The sequence below is a fragment of the Danio rerio genome, chromosome 5, assembly GCF_049306965.1.
Source record: "Danio rerio strain Tuebingen ecotype United States chromosome 5, GRCz12tu, whole genome shotgun sequence".
Classification (NCBI taxonomy): domain Eukaryota; kingdom Metazoa; phylum Chordata; class Actinopteri; order Cypriniformes; family Danionidae; genus Danio; species Danio rerio.
This window is the reverse complement of record NC_133180.1, coordinates 28649162-28672386: the sequence shown is the minus strand read 5'-3', so window position 1 is coordinate 28672386 and position 23225 is coordinate 28649162. Positions and strand designations below refer to the sequence as shown.

General features: G+C 34.1%; 2 protein-coding genes across 12 annotated transcripts in view; one reads left to right on the top strand and one right to left on the bottom strand.

Annotated features, from left to right (window-relative positions):
- slc4a5a (solute carrier family 4 member 5a) overlaps positions 1 to 16634 on the top strand; it is a 72375-nt gene extending 55741 nt beyond the window's left edge. For 2 of the 3 annotated variants that reach the window (XM_021476481.3, XM_073952207.1), the window contains 7 exons: positions 642 to 820; positions 2567 to 2639; positions 6048 to 6116; positions 9804 to 9977; positions 12218 to 12391; positions 14495 to 14550; positions 16361 to 16541. In XM_021476481.3, the coding sequence (XP_021332156.2) occupies positions 642 to 820; positions 2567 to 2639; positions 6048 to 6116; positions 9804 to 9977; positions 12218 to 12391; positions 14495 to 14550; positions 16361 to 16541 (906 nt within the window). Of the gene's footprint in view, positions 1 to 641; positions 821 to 2566; positions 2640 to 6047; positions 6117 to 9803; positions 9978 to 12217; positions 12392 to 14494; positions 14551 to 16360 lie in introns of all 3 variants that reach the window. The other variant, XM_017356258.4, reaches the window with a different exon arrangement.
- On the bottom strand, positions 277 to 23181 carry ogfod2 (2-oxoglutarate and iron-dependent oxygenase domain containing 2). Of its 9 annotated transcripts, none has more exons than XR_012406095.1 (13): positions 22900 to 23181; positions 22757 to 22813; positions 22556 to 22666; positions 22377 to 22476; positions 22164 to 22288; positions 20636 to 20893; positions 17861 to 18032; positions 16936 to 17069; positions 16231 to 16488; positions 12200 to 12299; positions 9864 to 9969; positions 2511 to 2644; positions 277 to 901 (listed from the first exon to the last, which is right to left on the bottom strand). XR_012406095.1 is itself a non-coding variant. In XM_073951065.1 (8 exons), the coding sequence occupies exons 5-8, from the start codon at positions 22444 to 22446 to the stop codon at positions 17760 to 17762; spliced, it is 726 nt and encodes a 241-aa protein (XP_073807166.1). In that variant the 5' UTR covers positions 22447 to 22476; positions 22556 to 22666; positions 22757 to 22813; positions 22900 to 22976; positions 23121 to 23181; the 3' UTR covers positions 17653 to 17759. The 9 variants fall into 9 exon arrangements, 2 of the variants coding, with proteins under 2 accessions (NP_001307103.1, XP_073807166.1); XR_012406099.1 differs by lacking the exon at positions 277 to 901 and having other exon boundaries at positions 2092 to 2644; positions 22900 to 22976; positions 23121 to 23181; XR_012406098.1 differs by lacking the exons at positions 277 to 901; positions 2511 to 2644; positions 9864 to 9969 and adding an exon at positions 10883 to 11664 and having other exon boundaries at positions 11705 to 12299; positions 16245 to 16488; positions 22900 to 22976; positions 23121 to 23181.
- Positions 23182 to 23225: the final 44 nt, after the last annotated feature.

Genomic DNA, 23225 nt, shown 5'->3' with positions numbered 1-23225 from the left:
TAGAATAAAAACCTCTGTTTTGACCTTATTTGGAAGGGTTGTGAATATTAATGAGCTCTTCTCTCATGTTGCCCTCGGATTAGACACTCTCACAGCGTGATGTACTCTGAAATATATATGGTCAAAATAATTTTAAGTTGTCAAAAAAAATTTGAACAAACTGATTGGATGTCTTGTCAAATGATAATCAGTTTAACTGAAGTGGTAAAGACGTTAAAGTTAAGGAACGAAACATTTCAAAATACAACAATACACACATTGAACTTAGAAAAAGATAAGGTTAAAGTGACTTTATCTGTTTTCTCTGGATGGGATAACGTTACTCCATGGTCTTGTACGGCAGCCCTTTTAATGTTCCTTAAAGCCTGTAAAGCTTTCAAAATAAGAGTCCCACATACATAGGAAATATTAGTGATTTTTTCCGATTGGCCTGAGATTTTACATTGATTTACATGAGATTGAGAAAACAATGGTATTCGTGTCTCACTGTATAGCATTATCATGTACTAAATTCTTATCATTCAGCTATGTCTAGGTATATCCAGATTTTTATTCTATGGCCACTTTAATCACCCCAGTTTTTTTATTTCCACTGATTTCCTCACATTCTTTTTCAGTTTTTTTTTTTTTTGTTTTTACAGAAAGGCTGTGGGTATCATCTGGATCTATTGTGGGTTGGCGTTCTGATGGCAGCCTGCTCTTTTATGGGTCTGCCGTGGTATGTTGCGGCCACTGTCATTTCCATCGCTCACATTGATTCACTGAAGATGGAGAGCGAGTCTAGTGCTCCAGGGGAACAGCCACAGTTCTTGGGTGTGAGGTGAGGCACGCACTACTTGTTTGTCAACTGCAGCAGGTGTGGATTGTGCTCCTACATTTAGAGTGTCTGATGCAGAAAGTGCTTTATGCAGGAAAAAAAAGAAAAGAATGTTTTTAGCTGTAACTATGCTGTGATAAACCTGACCAGAATGATACTGTAGAGAACTCAAAGGCAGATTATTTCACTTTAGTGCAAATCTGAAAATCTGAACATAAGCCATAAAGCTATTGCATGAAACTAAACATTAATGATTTCCATATCAAAGTAGCAAAGTCACATGATTTCAGTAAACAGGAATGTTTTCATGTTAGTGAAGATTGATATCAGTTATCTAATCTCAGATCAGTTTATACATTTTATTTCCAAATGTACACTCCGGCCACTTTATTAGGTACATCTTACTAGTACAGCGTTGGACCCATTTGCCTTCAGAACTCTCTTTATCCTTCGCGGCATAAATTCAACAAGGTACTGGGAATATTCCTCAAAGATTTTGCTCCATATTGACATGACAGCATCACGCATGCATTGAGTTGCTGCCATATGATTGGCTGATAAGAAATTTGCATTAACAAGCAGTTGGACAGGTGTACCCAATAAAGTGAGTGTAGAATCCGAGCTTTTCAAATAAAAATACATGCCATGCAAGTTAAAAGCTTAAAGTGCAAATTTAAAGTGCAATACAGATTTATGTGTTTTTATTTATTTTTTTATTTAAATTATTAATATTTACCATGTTTTATAGAATACACAGTGTGAAATGTCATTACGTGTAATAAAATTATTGTCAGACATATTTAGAAGACTCATTTGATACATTTCATAGCCTATAATTTTGCTCTGAATAATGGGGGTTGGGGGGTCAGGGTTCAGGGGGGAGGTGTCTGAATAACACTGTTGAGAACTGGGTTAGTAACTTTACTGTACTGTGTTAGTAATTGTACTATGGACTGGGTTTCGAGAGATCGCTGCGATCGGATATCATACCAAAGTTGACGACCAGAGGGTGTTACAGACTGTACTAAAAGGAGGGAGGGGTGAAATATGTAATTTTTCCCGGGTGGCGGAAGATGGGTCTGAAATACGGGAGACTTCTGGGAAAACGGGAGTGTTGGCAGGAACTGGAACTGGTGTATGTGAGGTGTGTGATGGGATATGTAGTGCTGTTGAATGTGAGTGTTCTCCAGGAGTCTGCAAGTGCAATACTGCTGGTGATTATAACAGTAATATCATCATTAAACTAGTAATTATGAAAAAATGAAAAATAATTTAAAATAAACAATCTGTATTGTAAAAAGTTCAATATAAATAAAAGCAACTCGTAAAATTTGCTTTAAAAAAAAGCCATAAATTATAACATTTAGTAGATTATTACAGCATGAGGGCATACTTGATTGTGCAAAAAATACAATTTAATCAAACTGTAATCAGTTTAAACTGAAGCCAACCCCTTAAAAGACAGCAATAAACTACTTAAGCAACTGATACATATGACAATTGCTGAAATAAATGGGTGTGAAATGGACACTTTTCATCAGTGGTTAATGTGATGTTTAAGAAAGTCCACAATAAGACACTGGACAATATGATCTGACAGTCATGCTAATTTGTTAATGTGAATACAGATTATGCAAACAGAATAAAACTGTAGCCTTTCAGTATATATCCAGAATCACAGTTCTTTACTCACAGCATGCCTCTATTATCTCTGTAGTGTCTCTCTTACTTCTTCTCTTCCAATTACAGGGAACAAAGACTGACAGGAATCCTGGTCTTTGTGCTGACAGGAGTGTCTATTTTCTTGGCCCCGATCCTGCAGGTGAGCTTGTAGAAGTGACAGAGATAATTAATACTGACTCTGACCTATCATGTAGAGTAGATTAGCAATTCTAATCATGAACGGTGTTTAGTGATGTTGTCTGCATGGTCTAATCACATGCCGGTCTACTGTTTATATCAAATTGACATAAGGAAAACTGGGATATTGTTTATGTTTATGAAAAAAATGCTCTAATGTTCACCATGTCCTCGGTAGCTGTGTTTCCATCTACTTTTTTATGCTTATTTTGAAATATTACATGAACAACATGCTTAATGAAAAGATAAAAATGAAACCCAGAAATGAAATATGAAAATGAAAATGCACATAAAAAATAAATAGGATAAACTTTTTATCTAATAAGATGAAATGCACATACAATTATACTATGATAAACTACGATTAAACATTTAAAAATATATATTATATCATATTATATAACATTATATATATTAATGGACAAATCAGCACACATTATAAAACATCTGAAATGTGGTTTTGGTCATTCTAAAATGCTTCAGTCAAAGTCTGTCATCAAAGTGGTTCAGTATTATTAACTTCCAGTGTTACACATTCATTGCATTTCTTCGTCTTCTGAAGCTCAAGTAATTTATTAAGCACGTAGCCAGCCCAGAAAGAGGTGGTTCTATTTTCTGAAAAGGTAGACCTTTTTTTGCAGTTATTTGCCTCATGCAAGGTTTAAATACTGCATTTTTGCTGGATCAGCTTATCGGATGGTTATCATAACCACACTTTTTGATGTACTAAAAATATGTGCTTATGGTACTATTTTATTGCAAAGTATTTATTTACAAATTTGCATTTCAAATGCAAATTATTAAACTTGAGATATATTGTTACGGGATTAACATTTTAAATAAAATATTAAAAATAAAATATATATGAAAAAATACTTATTTTTAAATACAAATTTATTATCATCCCTAATTTAAAAAAATAAATAAAAAACAGGGATCTGGTAAAACTTGTTTTAAACTAAAAAGTTTAGCCTATAGACAAATAAAAAACTGGTCATTTCATTCAATTTTCCTCAGTCAGAATTTGGCCACTTGAATAATTAAAAAAATTATTTGTCTTAAAGCCTTCTTCTAGCTGTAATTTTCATAATTTATGATGGCTTAGCAGTCAAAAATGGGACAAACCAGCACGTATAAAGGCCAAGTTCTGGACTTTATCAGTTCTGGGTGGGTCTTTTGAACCACCCGAACCCTGCCTGGCTACGGCCCTGTTTATTATATAAGGAAAAAAAGCTCACTGTGAATTCTCCTGCAGCTTTTTTTTTATATTTAGTGCCAGTTTTTTCATGAAGTGGCAATGTTGTTCTCTTTGACTCATTGGATGAAAACTGATGGAAACTTATTTAATGAAAAACCGCAGGCCAATGAAAAACAAGCCAATTAGAACAAAACTTAAATTTCTTACATATGTGGGACCGGCTTTAAGTAACAGTAAGAAAGAAGGCTGCCATAAATGGCCACAGATTAACATTACCTCATCTGTTAACAGCTTGTTTTGCCAACGCAAAACTAAAAATAGAAACTTTTAATGCAATATTTCAGTTTTGTGCATGAATCCAATTCGGATCTTTGAATAGACACATAGCTATTATTTCCTCTGTTGTTCCCCTGTGCCCCATCCTTTTTTATTTCCATGATTTCCTCAGTCAGTTGCCCCAGTTACTGTCTCCGCCCCTCGTTATCTTGTTATCTCGTCAGCTATTTTGTATGAAGCCTCTCTGCTCCAGTCGGTTGTTGTCAGTCATTGAATGATTGGCTGCATCCGAAATCACCTACTACTCAGTAGGTACTGCATTTGAATTTGAATTTACTTCTCGACCGTTATAAATCTACATTTTATACAGTATGACTGGGAGTAGTATGAATGGAACTTGGACATACAACATCCACCATTCTGTCATGATCACATGCCCTACCTGCGTCAGAGGGTAACTTCACTTCCATTCATAAATTATCTCGCTGTACATCATGGGATAGCATGGTATCCATCAGATGCGCATTTCAGAATATCGCTTGAAATAGTAGGTCATCCTGATACGTCTCAATGGCGTAACGGACGGGCCCTGCATGATGATAAATGATGATAAATCCTTAACTACACCACCCCCCTGGGTCTTCACTTCGCATGTTCATAAGCACCCCTCACACCCCTCACTCCCACCTCCCCCCCAGTTCTTCATTCCCGCATGATCATAATTGTCATAATTGCACGATCATAAGCCCTCCTCCCCACTCCCATGGTTATTCATTCCCCCGCGTGATCATAAGCAACAGCAACACAAACTCTTTAATTCTGACAACACAAACTCTTCAATTCTAGAGGGGCGCCTGCCTTAACTATTGTGGGTGGGCCCAGGCATTTTGCCCTACGCCACTGGTACTTTTTGCATACTGTTTTTCGAATTCTGTGAATTTGGACATACTACTCAGCTCGCATACTGTTTTTAGCAAACTATACTATGGAAGTATGAGATTTCGGATGCAGCAATGTGAATGTTTGTGTTGCGATTTCTTTTGTTTTGTTCCTTTTCATCGCCATTGCCTTGTCCTTTGAATCTTGTTTGGACTAATTAAGTATCCTTTGACTGCATGTGGATCCAGCTATCACATTTGCTTTCTCTTAAACAGTAACAATGCAAATATTCAAGAGATGTTTTTCTGTTTTTACATGTTTTAACTTTTATTTTAATTTCATCCATCATTTGTCATATGATCCTTGAGGGCTTATTTTAATACAAAATATTTTTGTTATTGTAATATTACGATTGTTAATCAAGATTATTTGAATAGATTGTTCTTTTGTAACAGTGTTTACTGTCATTTATATATTTTTAATGCATCATTCTGACCCTAAAAGTCTCTATTAATGTACATTTTATGTATTTAACATAACTTATGCAGAATTTCTAAAAAAATAATAACAACAACAACAAAACAACAACAAAAAGCTAAAGTGAACATTGCATAGCAGTCTGAAAGTCGTCTTCAGTTGGTCAGCTTCAATCACACCTTTATGGCCATGACATTTAACTATTTTTATTATTATTCACGTACCATTAAAATGCAACTGAATTGTGCTTTTAAAGGTCAAACTCTCTGAGGAAATCTTCATAAAATCAACTATTAAAAACTGAAAATGCCCCATGTAGGAAGTCATTCTTTTATTTTTAATTAATAGCAAAAACTAATTCAATTACAAGTTAATATAATCCAATATCTTGCCTGGTGTAAGTGAGAAAAGGAAGAGTTAGTTTTTTTTTTAACTAAATGTTTATTTACAGCGTTAGTTTTCCCTTCACGTTGACTTGTAAGCATAAGTACTGTTGCTTTGGCAGCTGAAATCTACTTTTTTTTTTTGCTTTATTTGTAGTTCATCCCTATGCCAGTCTTGTATGGAGTTTTCCTCTACATGGGCGTTGCTTCTCTCAGTGGCATCCAAGTAAGTGCCTTCAGGGATCTAACCTTTTTCTCAACCCCTCCTGCTTCCCCTCGCAGCCACAACTGAGCCGTTTGGAACAGCTCTGAAAGCCAAAGAACATTTATGCTTTGTGACACTACTATATGTAAATATCGTGCCAAACTTTCAAACTACACCACAACCTGCACTTTGTGTGTGAGCATAAAACTCATTTGCATGCACGCTACAACTGTGTTTAATGATTGGAAATGAGTGATTTCTTCACACTGTGACAGCACGGGGACGGAAGAGCGAGGTGTTATGGGATTGGATATTTGCATGCTGGCTGAGTTTACTCAGGCAATTTTGAGCTGCATTTTGATGAGGCTGTCAGACTGCAGTGTGGCTTGGCAGTGGCCAGGTGCTGCTTTGCCGTGCTCTCGTAGTCAGCTTTAATGTCAGCTCGAGAACAAGAGGTGGACAATTGCAAAATGGTGGACCTTGAGCAGAGACCTTTACAATATGCTCAGTGAATATCAATGTTTAGGTTTATGTCTGCTTAGATTTGACAAGTGTTGGCTTTTTGATTTAAGAATGGATTCGCAGTGTATTAGTGATGTAAAACAATGGAGTTAAAAGTAGGGCAAGAAAAGATAAACAATGTTCAGGTCAGCAAATATTTTACTTATCCTGACATTTCTGCGTTCAAGCTTCATGAGCGTTATTAATTTAACTCTCTAGGTAACACTTTATTCAGACTTTTTATAATTTTTTTAACAATATGTAACTGACCTTTGGAGTATCAAGACTCTTCGTTTACACGTCTTGTCGCCTATCCAAGTTTTAGGAGCAACAAATAATAACTTGACTTCTAGTTGATCATTTAGTATCAAAGGTGGCTTATATAAAAGGCAAAGGTCTCTAGAGTATGCTTGTTTTACCAAAATAAATTTTTGATCATGCCTTGATTTTTTTTAATTATATAAATAGGACAGTAAGGTCTGACTTTGCTGAGATGAAAGTCTTGTCACTTAACAGAAATAATGTACAATATAGAATATAAAGTCATGGTGCAGTGGAAAAAGAATTAATATTCTTGCAGCGCAAGTCTTGAGTTCATCAAGATTCTTTGGATTCATCTTCCATGCCTCCTCTTTCATCTTACCCCAGACATGCTCAATAATGTTCATGTCTAATAATTGGGCTGTCCAATCCTGGAGCACCTTGACCTTCTTTTCTTTCAGGAACTTTGATGTGGAGGCTGAAGTATAAGAAGGAGCGCTATCCTGCTAAATAATGTGCCGTCTTGTGTGGTTTGTAATGTAATGGGCAGCACAAATGCCTTACCTGAGCCTGTTGATATTGCCATTCAATCTGCAGATCTCTCGCAAGCCCCCATACTGAATGTAGCTCCAAACCATGATTTTTCCTTTACCAAACTTGACTGATTTCTATGAGAATATTGTGTCCATGTGGCTTCCAAAGGTCTTCTGCAGTATTTGTGATGATTGGGATGCAGTTCAACAGATGATTCATCTGAAAAATCTACCTTCTGCCACTTTTCCAAATGATCAACTAGAAGTTATTATTTTTTGCTCTTACAACAGGGATCAACAAAAAGACTTTTGTGAGTTAGTGTAGGCTAGTAAAATAAGGTGACAAGTACTAATACCCCATTTCCACCTGATATTATGCCATTTTAGTGATCACCACTGGCCAGGCAAGACACATTGCATTTCCTTCTAATAGTAATGTGTCACAATGCATCTCTTATGATCAATCGCGTTCCGATTTTGACAAATTCTTTCTGCCTGATTTTGCCATGCTCTACAAAAGATTTGCTTATAACTAGGCCCATAGGAATCCGCAGAAAACTCTGCAGATTTTCAGAGATTTTTGACCTTGTCATTCCATCTATTTACTAATGTAAATGCATGCATACAGTCCTCAGCAGAAATGACTACACATCCTTTTCATTCATTCACTCATTCATTCATTCATTTATGTTCTTTTCGGCTTAGTCCCTTTATTAATCCGGGGTCGCCACAGCGGAATGAACCGCCAACTTATCCAGCACGTTTTTACGCAGCGGACGCCCTTCCAGCCGCAACCCATCTCTGGGAAACATCCTTTTCAAAATGACAATTTTTATTCATTTTCCAGCAAATATAGCTTATATACTTAGATGCATTTAAATTTAGGTTTTATTAAAATTATGTAATACTGTGATTAAAATACGAGCTTGGTTGGCAAATGTCTTTGGGAAAAGAAAGAAAACACATTTATTTAAAATTTTATTTCATATTTTTCCCCAACATATTTATTTGAGTGTACTAATATTTGAACTGTGTATTAAGTATTTTGCTTGATTAGTTCCAGTTTGTGCTGTAGTACTGACTAATCTAATGTATATGCACCAATATATATATTGTCATTTATGCTGAGCACTGTATACATTGTTTTTCTTTTTTTATATTGGATAATATATAAATGTTTTGATGTGTATATGATTTGTGTACAAAACAATTTGTAAAGTCATATTTTTTTGTCTTTTAGATGTATTATTTAAAAGACCAACTGTAGCTTTGTTTATGGAACTAAAGGGTGGGATTGAATAGGCCTTTTAAATCTTAAATATAAATGAAAAAGCTTTTAGCTCCTATAATCTCAAAATCTGTTTTCAAAATTTGTATTTATTTATTTATTTTTTTTTACAAAATTGTGCAGGGTAAAAGTTTACAGATTTTGCCTGACCCTGCTTATGACTTACAAGTGAGTGGTAAATCAAGTGAAAAAAAAGGATGACAATGACAGTTTCAACAAAATTCTGTTTTGGAACAACACAATTTGAATACTAATGTTTGGTGCACTTTTTATACAACATCTCTCAAAACTCTTTTACATTTTTATTATAAAAGTCACAGAATAAATTATTGACTAGAGGTTCTGATCTCTTTTTGTATTTGCTGCAATCTATTTTAAAAATAATATATGATTGGGTTGATTAAATACATTTTTATAGGTTCCCCAAGACTTTGTGTGTGTAATTACTGGATAAGTCATTGTTTTAAACAAATGTTTCAATGACATTTTATCAGTTGTTTGTTGCCAACTACTGGTATAGAGTGTAATGTACAAGTTGCTTTCAAATGACAATTTACTCTATTTTGACCACTACTGCAGACATCAGTGTTTATTTCTGAACTATAAGCATTTTTCCCTGTAATATCTGTTGTACTTTGAATATGTGACCTAGAAAAATGTGGTTGAAAAGACAGAAGCAGTACATGAAAACTGTTCTCTTTGGTTAAGACTACTGCTCAGAATAAGAATAAGACTAAATGAGTGTTTGAATTGAGGTTGGTGTCTTTTAAGGATACATTGTTCAGCTTTAGTTTACACCATTAAAGCAATCCAGTTGAATGTGTTTTCAACTACCTCTATGGCCGAAAGTGCAGGCAGCCGAATGATTAAATTAAGAACCAGATCCATACAATTTGCAAAAAAAATCATTCATATCACTTAGAATTATACATTTTAAATCATTATGTAAAGTGAATTCTTCCACTCAAAAGATCTTAACAGGACTAGTCCCCATTCGGGTTCATATAAGGCCAAAGAGTTTAAATGATATGTGTGAGAAATTAAAATGAAAGATATAAATATATATATTTATTTTTTTTTTTATAATTTTTTAATTTTATTTATCAAACCTTTTTTCCTTGATAGTTCTGGGACAGAATTAAACTGATCATGATGCCAGCGAAACACCAGCCAGACTTTTCATACCTGCGTCATGTGCCGCTCAGGAGAGTCCATCTATTCACACTGGTGCAGATTGTGTGCTTAGCAGTACTCTGGATCCTCAAATCTACTTTCCTCGCCATCATCTTCCCTGTCATGGTATGATAACATACTCCATATACATTGCCACACATAATGCAATCATAATTGGGTAACACAGTGTTATTAGCTCACTCTTGGCTCATTCTTAATGAGCCAATGCAAATGAGTGTGAGATTGAAAAAAGAATGACTTATTAACTAATTTTTAACAATTCATGAACTCCTGTGTTTAAACATAGTGGTCATGCACGTCCAGCAAGTGTGTGTTTACACTGAAAAACAATAGAAAATTGTTCTGTGTCCATCAAAATGATCAGTTTAAACACCGGAATTCATGAATAAAAATATCTGTTGAGTATTTGAACATAAAATATTTTATTTTTTTAATTAAATGCCCCAAAATGGAGTGGGTCCACCAGACCTACGAACACTGGCTCAGTTAAATGAATTTGAGGGGTTAAATAACACTCTGTCCTTGTCATCAATTGAAATTACAGCCGTCTGTTATTCAGTAAAGATCTTAGTTTGATGATAATTCTGTCATAGTTTACTCATCCTCCACTTGTTGCAAACCTGTTTGGGTTTCTTTCTTCAGTTGAACACAGAACAAGATTTTCTGAAGAATGATGTAAAAATCTGAATAACTTCAGATTTTCTCTTCAACAAGAAATAAAATCATAAAACTTTAGTCGCTTGAGTCTGAGTAAATGGTTAGCAAAATATTATTGTTAGTAAACTATACATTTAATGTACTCACCCTCAAGCCAAGCAAGATGGAGAGGCCTTTTTCCTACAGTAGAACATTTTAAAATATGTTTTAACTAAACATACTTTGTACTTTGTGACTCTTAAAATGCAAGTCAGTGGCTTGCAAAAACATGATTAATAAAAAATATATAAAAATAAAAGAACTTTGGTTCCTGATGATGGACCCTTTTTAAGTGACTGCTATGACGCATTCATGACGTTCATCAGCATCTTAAATTTATTATATATATTATATACTTTATTAGGTACACCTTACTAGTACCGGGTTAGATGCCCTTTTGGCTTCAAAACTGCTTTAATCCTTCATGGCATAGATTCAACAAGGTACTGGAAATATTCCTTAGAGATTTTGATCCATACTGAAATGATAGCATCACACAGTTTTGCTATCATGATTTGATAGCTGCACATCTGCACATGATGTAAATCTCCCATTCCACCAGATGCCAAAGATGCTGTATTGAATTAAGATCTGGTAACTGTAGAGACCATCTGACTACAGTGAACTCATTGTCATTGTCGTGGTGTTGACATAATGTGGTACTAATGGGCCCAAAAGTGTGCCAAGAAAATATCCCTCACAACATTACACCCCCACCAGCCTGAACTGTTGATACAACACAGGATGGATCCATGCTTTTATGTTGATGACGCCAAATTCTGACCCTACCACCTGAACATAGCAACAGAAATCAAGTCTTATCAGAGCAGGCAGCGTTTTCAATCTTCTATTGTCCAATTTTGGTGAGCCTGTGTGATTTGTAGCCTCAGTTTCCAGTTCTTAGCTGATACGATAGGCACCCGATGTAGTCTTCTGCTGCTATAGCCCATCCACCTCAAGGTTTGTCGTGTTGTGCGTCCGTTTAAAGATACTCGCCTGCAGATACCTTGGTTGTAACAAGTGTTTTTTTGAGTTATAGTTGCCTTTCTGTCAGCTGGAACCAGTCTGGCATTTGTGCCTACAGAACTGCCACTCACTGGGTATATTTTTTCTTTATCTGACCATTCTCTGTAAACCCTAGAGTTGGTTGTGCATGAAAATCCCAGTAGATCAGCAGTTTCTGAACTACTCAGACCAGCCCGTCAGGCACCGAAGGCTAATGGCTAAACAATGTATTATTCTCTCTTCTGACTGCCGTTATCAGTCTCACACAATTTTATCCTATTTCTGAAAGTTTTGAAAACACTATCATTGAGTGTATCTTTTTATTATTTGAGCAAATAGAAATGGAAAAAGAAAAATGTTGTACTCTCCTTTTCACTGTGCTCCAAGTTTACCCAACTATGATGATATCCTCTGCAGAGAACACCAGAAATGTCCATTGAGGCCTTAGCAAGAAAGTGATCATTATATATAACATTGTTAAATTTCCTTTAATGTTCTGCTGAAGGCAAAAAGTCACCAATATCTTGCATGGCGTGAAGGCGAGCAAATTGTCTATTTAAGGTGAACCATGCCTGTATAGGGACGATGCACATAAAAGACATGTTAATAGATAAAAAAACTGATACTTTCTCTCAACTCCACAGATTCTAGGTCTCATGGTGGTCCGAAAGATGTTAGACATGGTCTTCTCTCAACATGATCTGGCATGGCTGGACGATATCCTGCCTGAGAAGGAAAAGAAGAAAAAAGATGATGAAAAGAAGAACATCAAGAAGGACAAAAAGAAAGGCAAAGGAGGGGATGACAGTGAAGATGATGTAAGTGTTTAAAGAGCAGACTACTTGAAGAAAGGACACCCAAGCTTCTAGAATTTAAATGAGTTAACTTTTGTGATCCTTAAAAATGGGCCTGAATGAAATCATCTTTGGTCTTTACACAAAAAAACAATCTATTTAAATGATTTATGAGATGCACACAAACACATTGTGTTTCTCTAGTGCCACCTTCTGGTAAAAAGAGCCTCATAGATGTATTGATATTAACATTTTATAGTATGGCAAGGCATTGTTACATTTAATCTAAAAAACACAGCTATATATTTTAATGTTATATATTTTTTAAACATCAGTATTTTTTCTATCAGTACCAGTGCATATTGTTTAGGTGCTAGTACCATTTAGTTAATAGATACTAGGTTTTATTATTTGATGGTACTGATTCAATAAAAACTAGCATGTTTAACATAGATACTTGTAATCATTCTTAATGTACTAGTCCCTGTATATTAGATATAGTAATTAATTATGCAGTAGTGCCTATGTATTAGACACTAGGGACATTAGAGAGTATCTTTTGTAATTATTATTAATAAAAAAAATCTAACTAGTAACATCTACTTTTTACTCGTCTTTTGTTATGGTTAGTTGAAAACACTGCAGTGAAGTAAGATAAAACAATGACATTTCAATTATCTACATAAGCACGTATCTAATAATCATGTACTAGTCTACTGAATGAATATGATCAGCTAATCACTAAATACTACCATCTACTAAATGAGTAGTATAATTTATTTGATAGTCTAAATAATTGCGTATAATTAATTATGTAACAAAAATAAACTATATTTAATTTATTTTATTTTGAACAAAAAAAAATCATACACTTAAAACAATTCTTTAAACAAAATACATTTCATCATGATTGAAATGGAGCAGGATGAAGCGCAAGCTACATGATGTAGTAAATGACAACTAATATTTATTTAAAAGGATAGTTCACCCATGTGGTTTTAAACTCTTTTGAGATTTTTTTTCTTCTGTTGAACACAAAAGGAGATATTTCAATAAACATATTTTGAAAAATGCTAGGTGCTGACACCCATCAACGTCCATATAAGAAATAATACACAACTATGGAAGTCAATGGCTGTGTCTGAAACCTCATACTTCAATACTATATAGTACACTAAAATTAGTATGCAAGTTAAGTAGTATGTCCGAATTCAAAGAATTCGAAAATCGGTATGCGAGAATTACCCGAATGAATGATACTTCTGGCGAGATTCTGAATTGTGCATCCGATGGACGCTACACTGTTCCACTATGCCCCATTAGAGAATTCATGAATGGTAGTGAGGTAGTGGGCAGTTTTAGACCCAGCCCTGCATTTTTCAAAATATCTTCTTTATTGTTTTAGCAGACAAAATAAACTCAAATTGTAATAAACTCAACAATTGAAGAGTGAGTAACCAATAAGACCATTTTAATTTTTTGGTAAGCTAGTACTTTGATGGATATCTAAATTGTTAAACTACTCGAACCTAAAAAATGGACAACTTACAAATAGAATACATAAACTTAAGATCTAACTTTTGTTGTTTATATTGTTTTGTGTCAATGTTTTGTACCACACTAGCTTAAAGATATCCTTAAGACTCACATACTAACATCTAAAAAAACATAAACAACTTTTAATAGTACATATATCAGTGACAGATAGAAGTTCATGACAAAAGTGGGAAATTTCTCAATAGAAACAATAGTTACTACTCACTATGTACAAGCAATAGTATCTATTCAATGAGTGCCAATATCATATACACAAGTAATAGTATCTAATAAGCATTAGTATCTAATGAATAAGTAGTATTGTCTATATAAGTACCTCAGCCTAGTAATATACACACAGTGCCAGATAGAAAGATAGAAAGATAGATAGATAGATAGATAGATAGATAGATAGATAGATAGATAGCATATCTGTCTATCTATCCATCTATCCATCCATCTATCCATTATACTGATACCGTACTTAAGTGTTTTCAAATTAAAGATTTAATTAGTTAATAAATGAATAAATGGCCTGCTGCAGTTGTACTCATTAATATACTAATTTTCATCCTGTTTTTTGGCCCACAGGACAAGTACCACCCCTACACAAACTGCACCCCTGGTGATTCGGACTTGGATCGCAGGTACTGTGTGCTCAAACTACACGTTCCCTACCGTGACCTCTTACAGGCGCCAGACTCCAACTCAGAGTGGGCAGCACGATGCCAGCCAGGCAGTTACTACCACTGATACTGACTTTATTAGATTTGAAAAATGTGAGCGTTTCCTTTAAATACACTGCATTAATACTAACATAGACGTAAATGACATAGTCGAGAAGCAGTGCAGAATATATTAACTTTTAAGACCTATAAAAAGGTCACGTAAGCTTTTATAAATAGCATTTTTGCCTTGTATTATTTCAATATTTACCTACAGATTTTCCTCATTGCCCTTGCCATGCGCTTTGAAGCAATGCAGATAGAATTGTTTCCATGTAACCACCAGTATTTTACTCCACATGTAGCTATAAAACCTGTATTTTATTGCTATATATACAGTAAATGTCTTTTCTTTGCTTACATTTTCACACCCGGATACTGCATTGTGAACTTGCATAATTAGATGTGGGTACAGCTTTATTTTGCTTTATTCTACAGTTTATTTTGTAGAATTACTAGAAAAATATATGTCAGCCAGAAAAGTTATTTGAATAAATATAGCGTACCCCGCTTGGGTTACTTTTCTGCAAGCTTTGCCAAATTACATTTTAGTATATAAAACATTGATAGCAGTGTATATTAGTTCTTGCTTGGAATTTTGGTTGTTTCTTTCTCCTGTGTTTGCGGTTCTGCTTATTCAGTATAAATCTGTGCTTGGTGTTGTTTTTCCCTTTATGAAGGTTTCCCAGCCTGGCCTCTCAGATTATATCCACAAACCTATATATTTAACCATTTGTATACCTCTGTTTCACTGTCCTGTGGAAATGATGTAAAATCTGTTGGGTTTCATGTCTGCATTGCTGTTCAGGGGGCATGGTTTGGAGAAAGTGTTCATATTCCACAATGGTTCGGTTGGTTAATATTATTTATGGAGGATAATGCCATTTTAAATATATACTACTGTACATTATAACTGATTATTACTATTGTAATAGTTAGAAACAAGTTTCCATAGCGAGGATAATTAATTTTCTAAAATATACCTAAATAAAAGTGTTATTCTGGATTGAAATAACATTTAACAAAATTAATAATATGTTGTTTTGTCAAATAAATGCATCTTTATTGTTCATAAGAAATTATTGTCAATAAATATTCTAACAGTCATACCAACGTTTTTTGTCTTTAAAAGTGCATAAATAAAGCATTTCTAAATAAATATAGTTGGTATGACTGTAAACCAACAATATTTCCAAACGCAAATAATAAATTAACTGAATTCTTATAAAAAATATAAGAATGAAATATAATTTACTCATCCTTCACTTGTTCCAAACCTGTTTGAGTTTCTTCCTTCCGTTGAACACAAAGGGAGATATTTTAAAGAATGACTTTCAGTGTTTTTTTGTTCCTACTATGAACCTCAATGATTGCTGGTCTCCAACATTCTTTAAAATATATTCCTTTGTGTTCAGCATAGGAAAGCAACTCATTAGTGTAGAACTACTTGAGGGTGGGTAAATGTAAAAAGAGCTTTTTAAGGTTTATCAAAGCTACTCTAGTATTCTCGCATTTTAAAACTTTAGATACCTGGAAACATTCTTCCTAAATTTGGATCTTCTAATCCCAAATCTTTCCCATGGAACATTTGTGCAGTCTCACCCGCCGTCTGTTACCTCCATCCAACATGTCAATACAGCCTGCTGTGCGTCCTGATCCTCATCTGTTCCTCCTCCCCATCGTAACCTCCTCCTACTCCTCACTGTTGTAACTGGAAGTTGCCATTTCACAGCATCACTCTGCACCTGAAGATCTCCTGCCCGTCGTCTCCAGCGATGCCACTGGCCAGAGGCATGCCGTGTCCTGTTCCCCAGGTCAAGATTGAGATGGAGTCGGACTATGAAGACACAGATATAAACCCTAGAGGCAGACACAGGGATCACAGGGACATGAGCAGCGAAACAACGCTGTAAAAACTTCTTGTTGAAGCTCCTGTGATTTGTGGTCAGATGGCACTTTATGGGTTGGCAAAACGGTGGCATGGCAACTCAATTTTAAAGAATGTCAAGATAAAATGTCGAGTTTAAGCTAATTTCTCAAACACAATATATTTTTCTGATTTTAAAAACCAAAGCAACTGAAAAATGATGCCGATGCAGTATATTTGCTCTAATTAGAATTGATATAACACCATAGATAATGTATATGACAGAGAGAATATTTTGACCTTCCAACTTCAAAATTTAAGTTTCTCTCATTTTAAAAGCCAAAGGTTTCTGAAAATAAAAGATTATTTTTATGCTAGAAATGAAAGTATATTTTAGACAAAATCAGATATATTTATGCAGTGCAACCTTTTTAGATCACCTTTATATCTTTGATAGAATAAACAACTGTGATTTTTCCCTTTATCCTTCTAGTAGTGTTGTCTTTCTCTGATCAATCATGCTTTTCCTTCCTTTTCCCTTTCTTTTCCTGCTTATGACGCTCAAAACTCAAAGCTGGGGAAAAGAAACAACCAAAAAACAAACACACAAGCTTTGAAAGGACAGATGAAACTCAGATTTTTAGAAATTTTGGCTATTAATTTTATTTACTTGAATGTTTCTGAATGTTTGTGTGAGTTGTGCTCAGTGAAAGCGGGATGTGTTTTCTGTATTTTTATATTCTGTGCATGAATATGTGTACATGGGCAGGCTGCAAATGATGGATGCTGGCTGACATGAGATTTAACCTCATACTTGAATACTGGAAAATGAGCAAATGAGGTGGCATATTGAAAATAATTCCTCAACTGTTGTTTTGTACATAGAACCATATACCTTAGAGTGATTTGTTTTTAAATAATCATGTTTTATTGTATATCTCAAATTGCTTGTATATATTATTTCATCCGAAGACATTGACTAACATAAATAGCAACAATCAATCATTTTACTACATTTACAATCATAAGAAAATTAAATTATTTAATTATTCTTCCCTATATATATATATATATATATATATATATATATATATATAGATATATATATATATATATATATATATATATATATATATATATATACACACACATATACATATATACATACATACATACACTGTTGGCACTCATTTTGAAAAAGGAACACTCTACCAAACTCTTAGAGTCTATCTTGATTTTGACCTCAAAAATCTTAAAAATAACATCATGTTAAAGAACATGACACATTGGCTCTAGCATCACCGTCGGAGTCCATGGTGAAACCGTCACTGAATCCGTCACTCTCCACAAGAGTGGGTCTCTTACCACACATTGGGCAGAGTTTATTCCTCTGGCGTGAAGCTCGCATCCATATAATCAGGTTCCAGCGAGTACCTGAGGAGATGGACAAAGCTCCATGCATGTGCTGGCCTCTGTGAAGCAGACCTTCAGTAACGCGATGCTCCACTTCCACACACTCAGTCTCACTTAGAGGCACCTGAGACAAACAAACACACTGTCAGGACTCTGTAAATATGCAATACCATTAATATATGCAATATTTTAGGCCGCATGCTTGTGCTGCCCACTGTTTCATCCAGAACTGTCAGTGTCTTTGTAAAGTGAACTAATGTGTTGTATACTCATGAAATAAAAGCTATTCTTGAAGTAAGGATTTGTTTGATATCTTAAGTACAGTGCGTTCAATGGTGAATGTTTGGAAAATGTAATTGTATGATTTGGTGATAGATTTTACATAGGGGTTTTAAGCCCTAGCATAAGTGACCACTTAAAAAATTATTTATTATTATAAACAAATAGAGCCACAAGTGGGCTCTATAAGAAAAATATCATAATGACATGGCTATTGAAAATTAATAAAATAACTATTCTTTAAATATATGATAAATAATAGTAATAATCTAACTGAAAATGTTACATTGAAGTGTCAGCAAATTGTCAACCCATTATATTATATTACAGTTAAATACACAAACCTGAAAATTTAGATACTCATTTTGGAGGTTTATGAGGACTCTTAACTGTCATAATGTGCTTTATACTCTAAAAAAGAAAAAAACACTTATTATTTTGCCCTACCCTAACCCTCACAGCAAATTGTTAATGTGAAAAGAGACCCTCCTAAGTATGAGAGTTTTGAAAGAGGGCATGTCCTAATAAACCACCGCAAAATTGTAATATTTAGATCAGAGATGCCCAAACTAGGGCCTGGGGGCCAAATGAGAATGATGGAGAGGGTTTCAAGATTGTCATTTCAAATGCAATGTAATCCTTTGTTTGTTTTATTGTTAAAAGGTCTCTGAAATTAAAGGTTTCAATTAAATGGTGTAAATTAATCAGATTTTGTATAAATGTACACACTGTCATCCGAGAATGCAGAGAATTTGGTGAGCAAATCAATTCTGCTTGACCAGTGTATTCTGCATTGAACTCCACTGTGTTATAAATGTGATTGTTTATGCTTTTATTGCAGTAAGTTATCATTTTGAGTTATACTGCACTAGATAATACAATTTAAAGTAATGTTTTATATTTATTTTGAAATATGAAATAAATTAGGAAATTACCCATGGCAACTTTCATGTAATATAGTTTGGTATATGTATCTTTGTCCCACGGTTATCAATATTTGGTTTTAGCCCTTCATGTGAAAAGGTTTGGGCACCCCTAATTGAGATCATACCCATGTCAGCAATGTATGTATGTATGTATATGTGTACGTACGTACATACGTACGTACGTACGTACGTACGGTTGAAGTCAGAATTATTCAACCGTAAACACAACCTTTGAAATATTATTTTTTAAAACATTTTAAGGTCAAAATTATTAGCCCCTTTAAGCTACATATTTTTTCAGAAAGTCTACAGAACAAACCATCTTTATACAATAACCTGCCTAATTACACATGCCTATTTTTTTTTTAACCCAATTAACCAAGTTAAGCCTTTAACTGTAACTTTAAGCTGTATAGGTGTGTCTTGAAAAATATCTAGTCAAATATTATTTACTGTCATCAAAGATCAAATAAATCAGTTATTATAAATGAGTATTAAAACTATTATGTTTAAAATCGTATCCATATTAAACAAAAATTGGGGGGGGGGGGGGGGGGGGATAAACAGGGAGGCTAATAATTAAGGGGGCTAATAATTCTCACTTTAACTGTATATATTAGTGGTCCACATAAACCACCAAAACAAGTACCTGCACACACAGCTTTGATTAAAAGGCCACTTGAGTATTCCCACTTTCTCTGCATTTACTATTTATGGATTCCTGTTTGAGTAAAAGTTGTAATAGGTTTATATATGTTATATATGATAAATATAAAATATGTATTTATTTCTTATACAATAAAACTGTTATTAACTTCAACCAAACACATTTTTAAATCCAGAACATTTTAAGATTTTCAAGTATATATAACATTTATTAAATACAGGTAAATCAATTAGATCTTGGATTTTAGAAGTCTTAAAAGAAGTTCATCCAAATGAAAATTCTGTTATTAATTACTCACACTTGTGTCATTTCAACCGCCTGAAACTTTTGTTCTTCAGAACACAGATTAAGATGTTTAGGTGAAATCTGAGAGTTTCCTCATTTTTGAGACTCATTTTTGTCGTGCACAATATTCTGACATAGAGGAGACTAAACTGTTGAATATATGTTTTATGAACTTATGTTTTATGTGTGCACAAAATTATTCTTTTAGGTTGATAATATTCAGGTTTAACCACTGAAGGCATATGATCTGTTTTTGCGAATTTGTTTTTTGTGGTATTTGTCTTAACCTTAAACTAGTCGGGAACCTTGCTGTCTATGGAGGATGATTTAGATTTTGCTCTCATCTAAAACATAATCATTTGTGTTCCAAGGATGAATGAAAGTCTCAGAGCCATTTGGAATGACATGATGGAAAATAATTAATAACATAATTAAACAATTCCTCAAGACTTTCCTGACAGGGATCTTGGACATGAATTTATTTTAAAAATACTCAGTGTTTCTTAACCCAGAAATGTTTTAATCATTACTTATTTTTCGACTATTGTTTGAAACTGTAATTCACAGCACCTGTCTCATGTCTCCGAAGAACAGGTTCCCCTCGGTGAAGTCTTTACCAAGTGATACATTGAGAGTGACTTCAGAATTGTCGTAATGATAGCTCAGATTCAAGTCTTCATGCATATCGTACTTGACCACGAAAGCCTTGTGACTGTCCAGACAGTTTCCTCCACAGTCACTGTAGAGCAGAGCAGTGAGTGGACGCAGATACACCTCCCTCAGTGGAGTGATGAAGCCCTCATCAAAGCCCAGCTCATTCAGAACAATCTGTTTCATTTACAAAGAAGCCAAATAACAATTATTATTATTGGCATACAACTAATAACAACCAGGCCAAGATTAGTCTAATGTGTGATTAGAATATCAGACTGAGGCACACAAGACACAGACATGCTGTGGTGTCTGCAGACTTACAAAGAAATAATAGTAACTTAAAATATAACTTAAAATAACGCTAATAATGGAATAAAGAATCTAAAAATAGTATAATATAATAATAAAAATAAACACTAAATAAAATGAAAAACTAACTATACCAGTAAATATACCTATAGACAGAATTATGAATGTGCAACTATAGAAAAGAATTATAGACTACTAAGAAATCCCCAGTTCCACTGTATTTACTGAATTATTTAGGTATGGCTTTGAGTAAAATATGAATATTTGTTTATTATGTAATGGCCTGGTATATTTTCTGTATATTTATTCAATGTAACAGTCTTTTAACAGCATTTATTAGTCAGTTCAACATTTACTAATGCACTATTAAAATCCATAGTTGTGTAAAAACATCAGTTAACACTTTAAATTACTATTTTTTCTTAAGAAGATTACGTTTAGAATAACAAATGTTTTTTGTGTGTTGTGGCTGAAAATCAGGGTTATTCCAACAAATATTGATGATAATTAGGAAAAACATACTTAAACCAACCTGCACCTATTAAGCTATATAAAATGTGATTATACTCAATTTTATTATTATATCTTAAATGATGGAAAACTTTCATCCAACTGCTGACAATTGGGTTGAAGTGGCTTGAAGGGTAACACTTTACAATAATGTTCCAGTAGTTCATGTTAGCTAATGTATGTACTAACATTAACTAAGAATGAACAGTACTTTTACAGCATGTATTAATCAGTTTAACATTTACTAATGCATTATTAAATTCCACAGTTGAGTAAAAACAATAGTTAATGCACTTTGAGTTAACAGTCAACAACTTTATTTTCACTACCTAATGTTAACAAAGGTGAATAAATAAGTAATAAATGTATTGTTTATGTTAATAAATATATTAACTAATAGAAAATAATTGTAAAGTGTAAGCAAAAAGAATAAAGTATCAAGAAAAAAACAACTAAATTATTATTTAGAGGCTGAACTATGATCTTTAAATTTAATATGTCATCAAATGTTCCTTGTTTTATTTAAGCCTAACAATATTTTATTATTATTTATTTGTGTTACACTAAATTATATTTTAGTGAGTGTCTCTTGCAAAGTCCTTGACCTTTATAATAAAACCTTTACCCCATAATTGTTCATGGTGTTCGGCCTGCCCTTGGGTGCATCCGACTGTTCAAAATGCTCCAGCTCTTCTAGAAGGTCCTTGCAGAATTCCTTTCGGAACACCTGGAACCGAAACACTCTCGAAGCTGCGAAATTTTCAGTAAACAGAATTAGTTAGCATGTGATTTTTCCTTCTTATTAATAAATTGGAACACGTGTAAAGCAGCAGCTCACCTGCCTCTGTCTGGATGAGTTTCAACAGTCCTTGCACATTTGCTTCACTTGAAGCACAATATTTGACCATCTCTAAAAGCTCTGGGGCTAAGAAAGATTCCTAGAGATGATAAATTATATTCCAGTAAGTCAGTGGACGACATAAATCACAGACTGCCCGTGTTGCTGATCATAAGTACCTGAAGATGATAAACATGTTGGTGTAGAGGTGTATAAATCTCCTTGATGACAGCTGCTCTCTCTGTAGATTTCAATTTATGATTTTGGCGTCTTTCGATTTCTGCCTGAATCTATAAATACACGAGTGAGTGAATAACCGCTCTCTGACAGCCTTGATCTTCATCGTTATCGCTGTTCTCGAGAGCACACTTATTACTCACCTTTCCGATCACGTCTCTGAATTGGGATTCAGACTCACAACCCAGGGATCTGAGGATCTTAAGCAAATGTCAGCGAAGTTCAGACGGAATTGGCAAACTGTTTAACATGAAGACATGAGCCCGTCTTGCTGTAAATTACTTACATTTTGATAGTCCTTCCTAAACTGGTTCTCTGAGACGAAACGAACATGAAGTTTGTATTCTTCAAGAAAAATATTGTCTGTGAAAAAGCAACTGCATGTGTAAAATCTCTCCATGGCGTATATTATAAGTCAAATAACACACTGTTATACATTTATACAGACTTAATATGTATGATTTGTGTTTTTAAAATATTTTAAAGGCAATGAAAACACATTATGACCAGAATGGTTGAACTGTCAATCTGTTTAGAGCTCCGCACGCTTATGTGATTGTTTTGGAACAACCCAAAATTGTGTCCGTAGAGAAACAAAAAGCTTCGCTCATT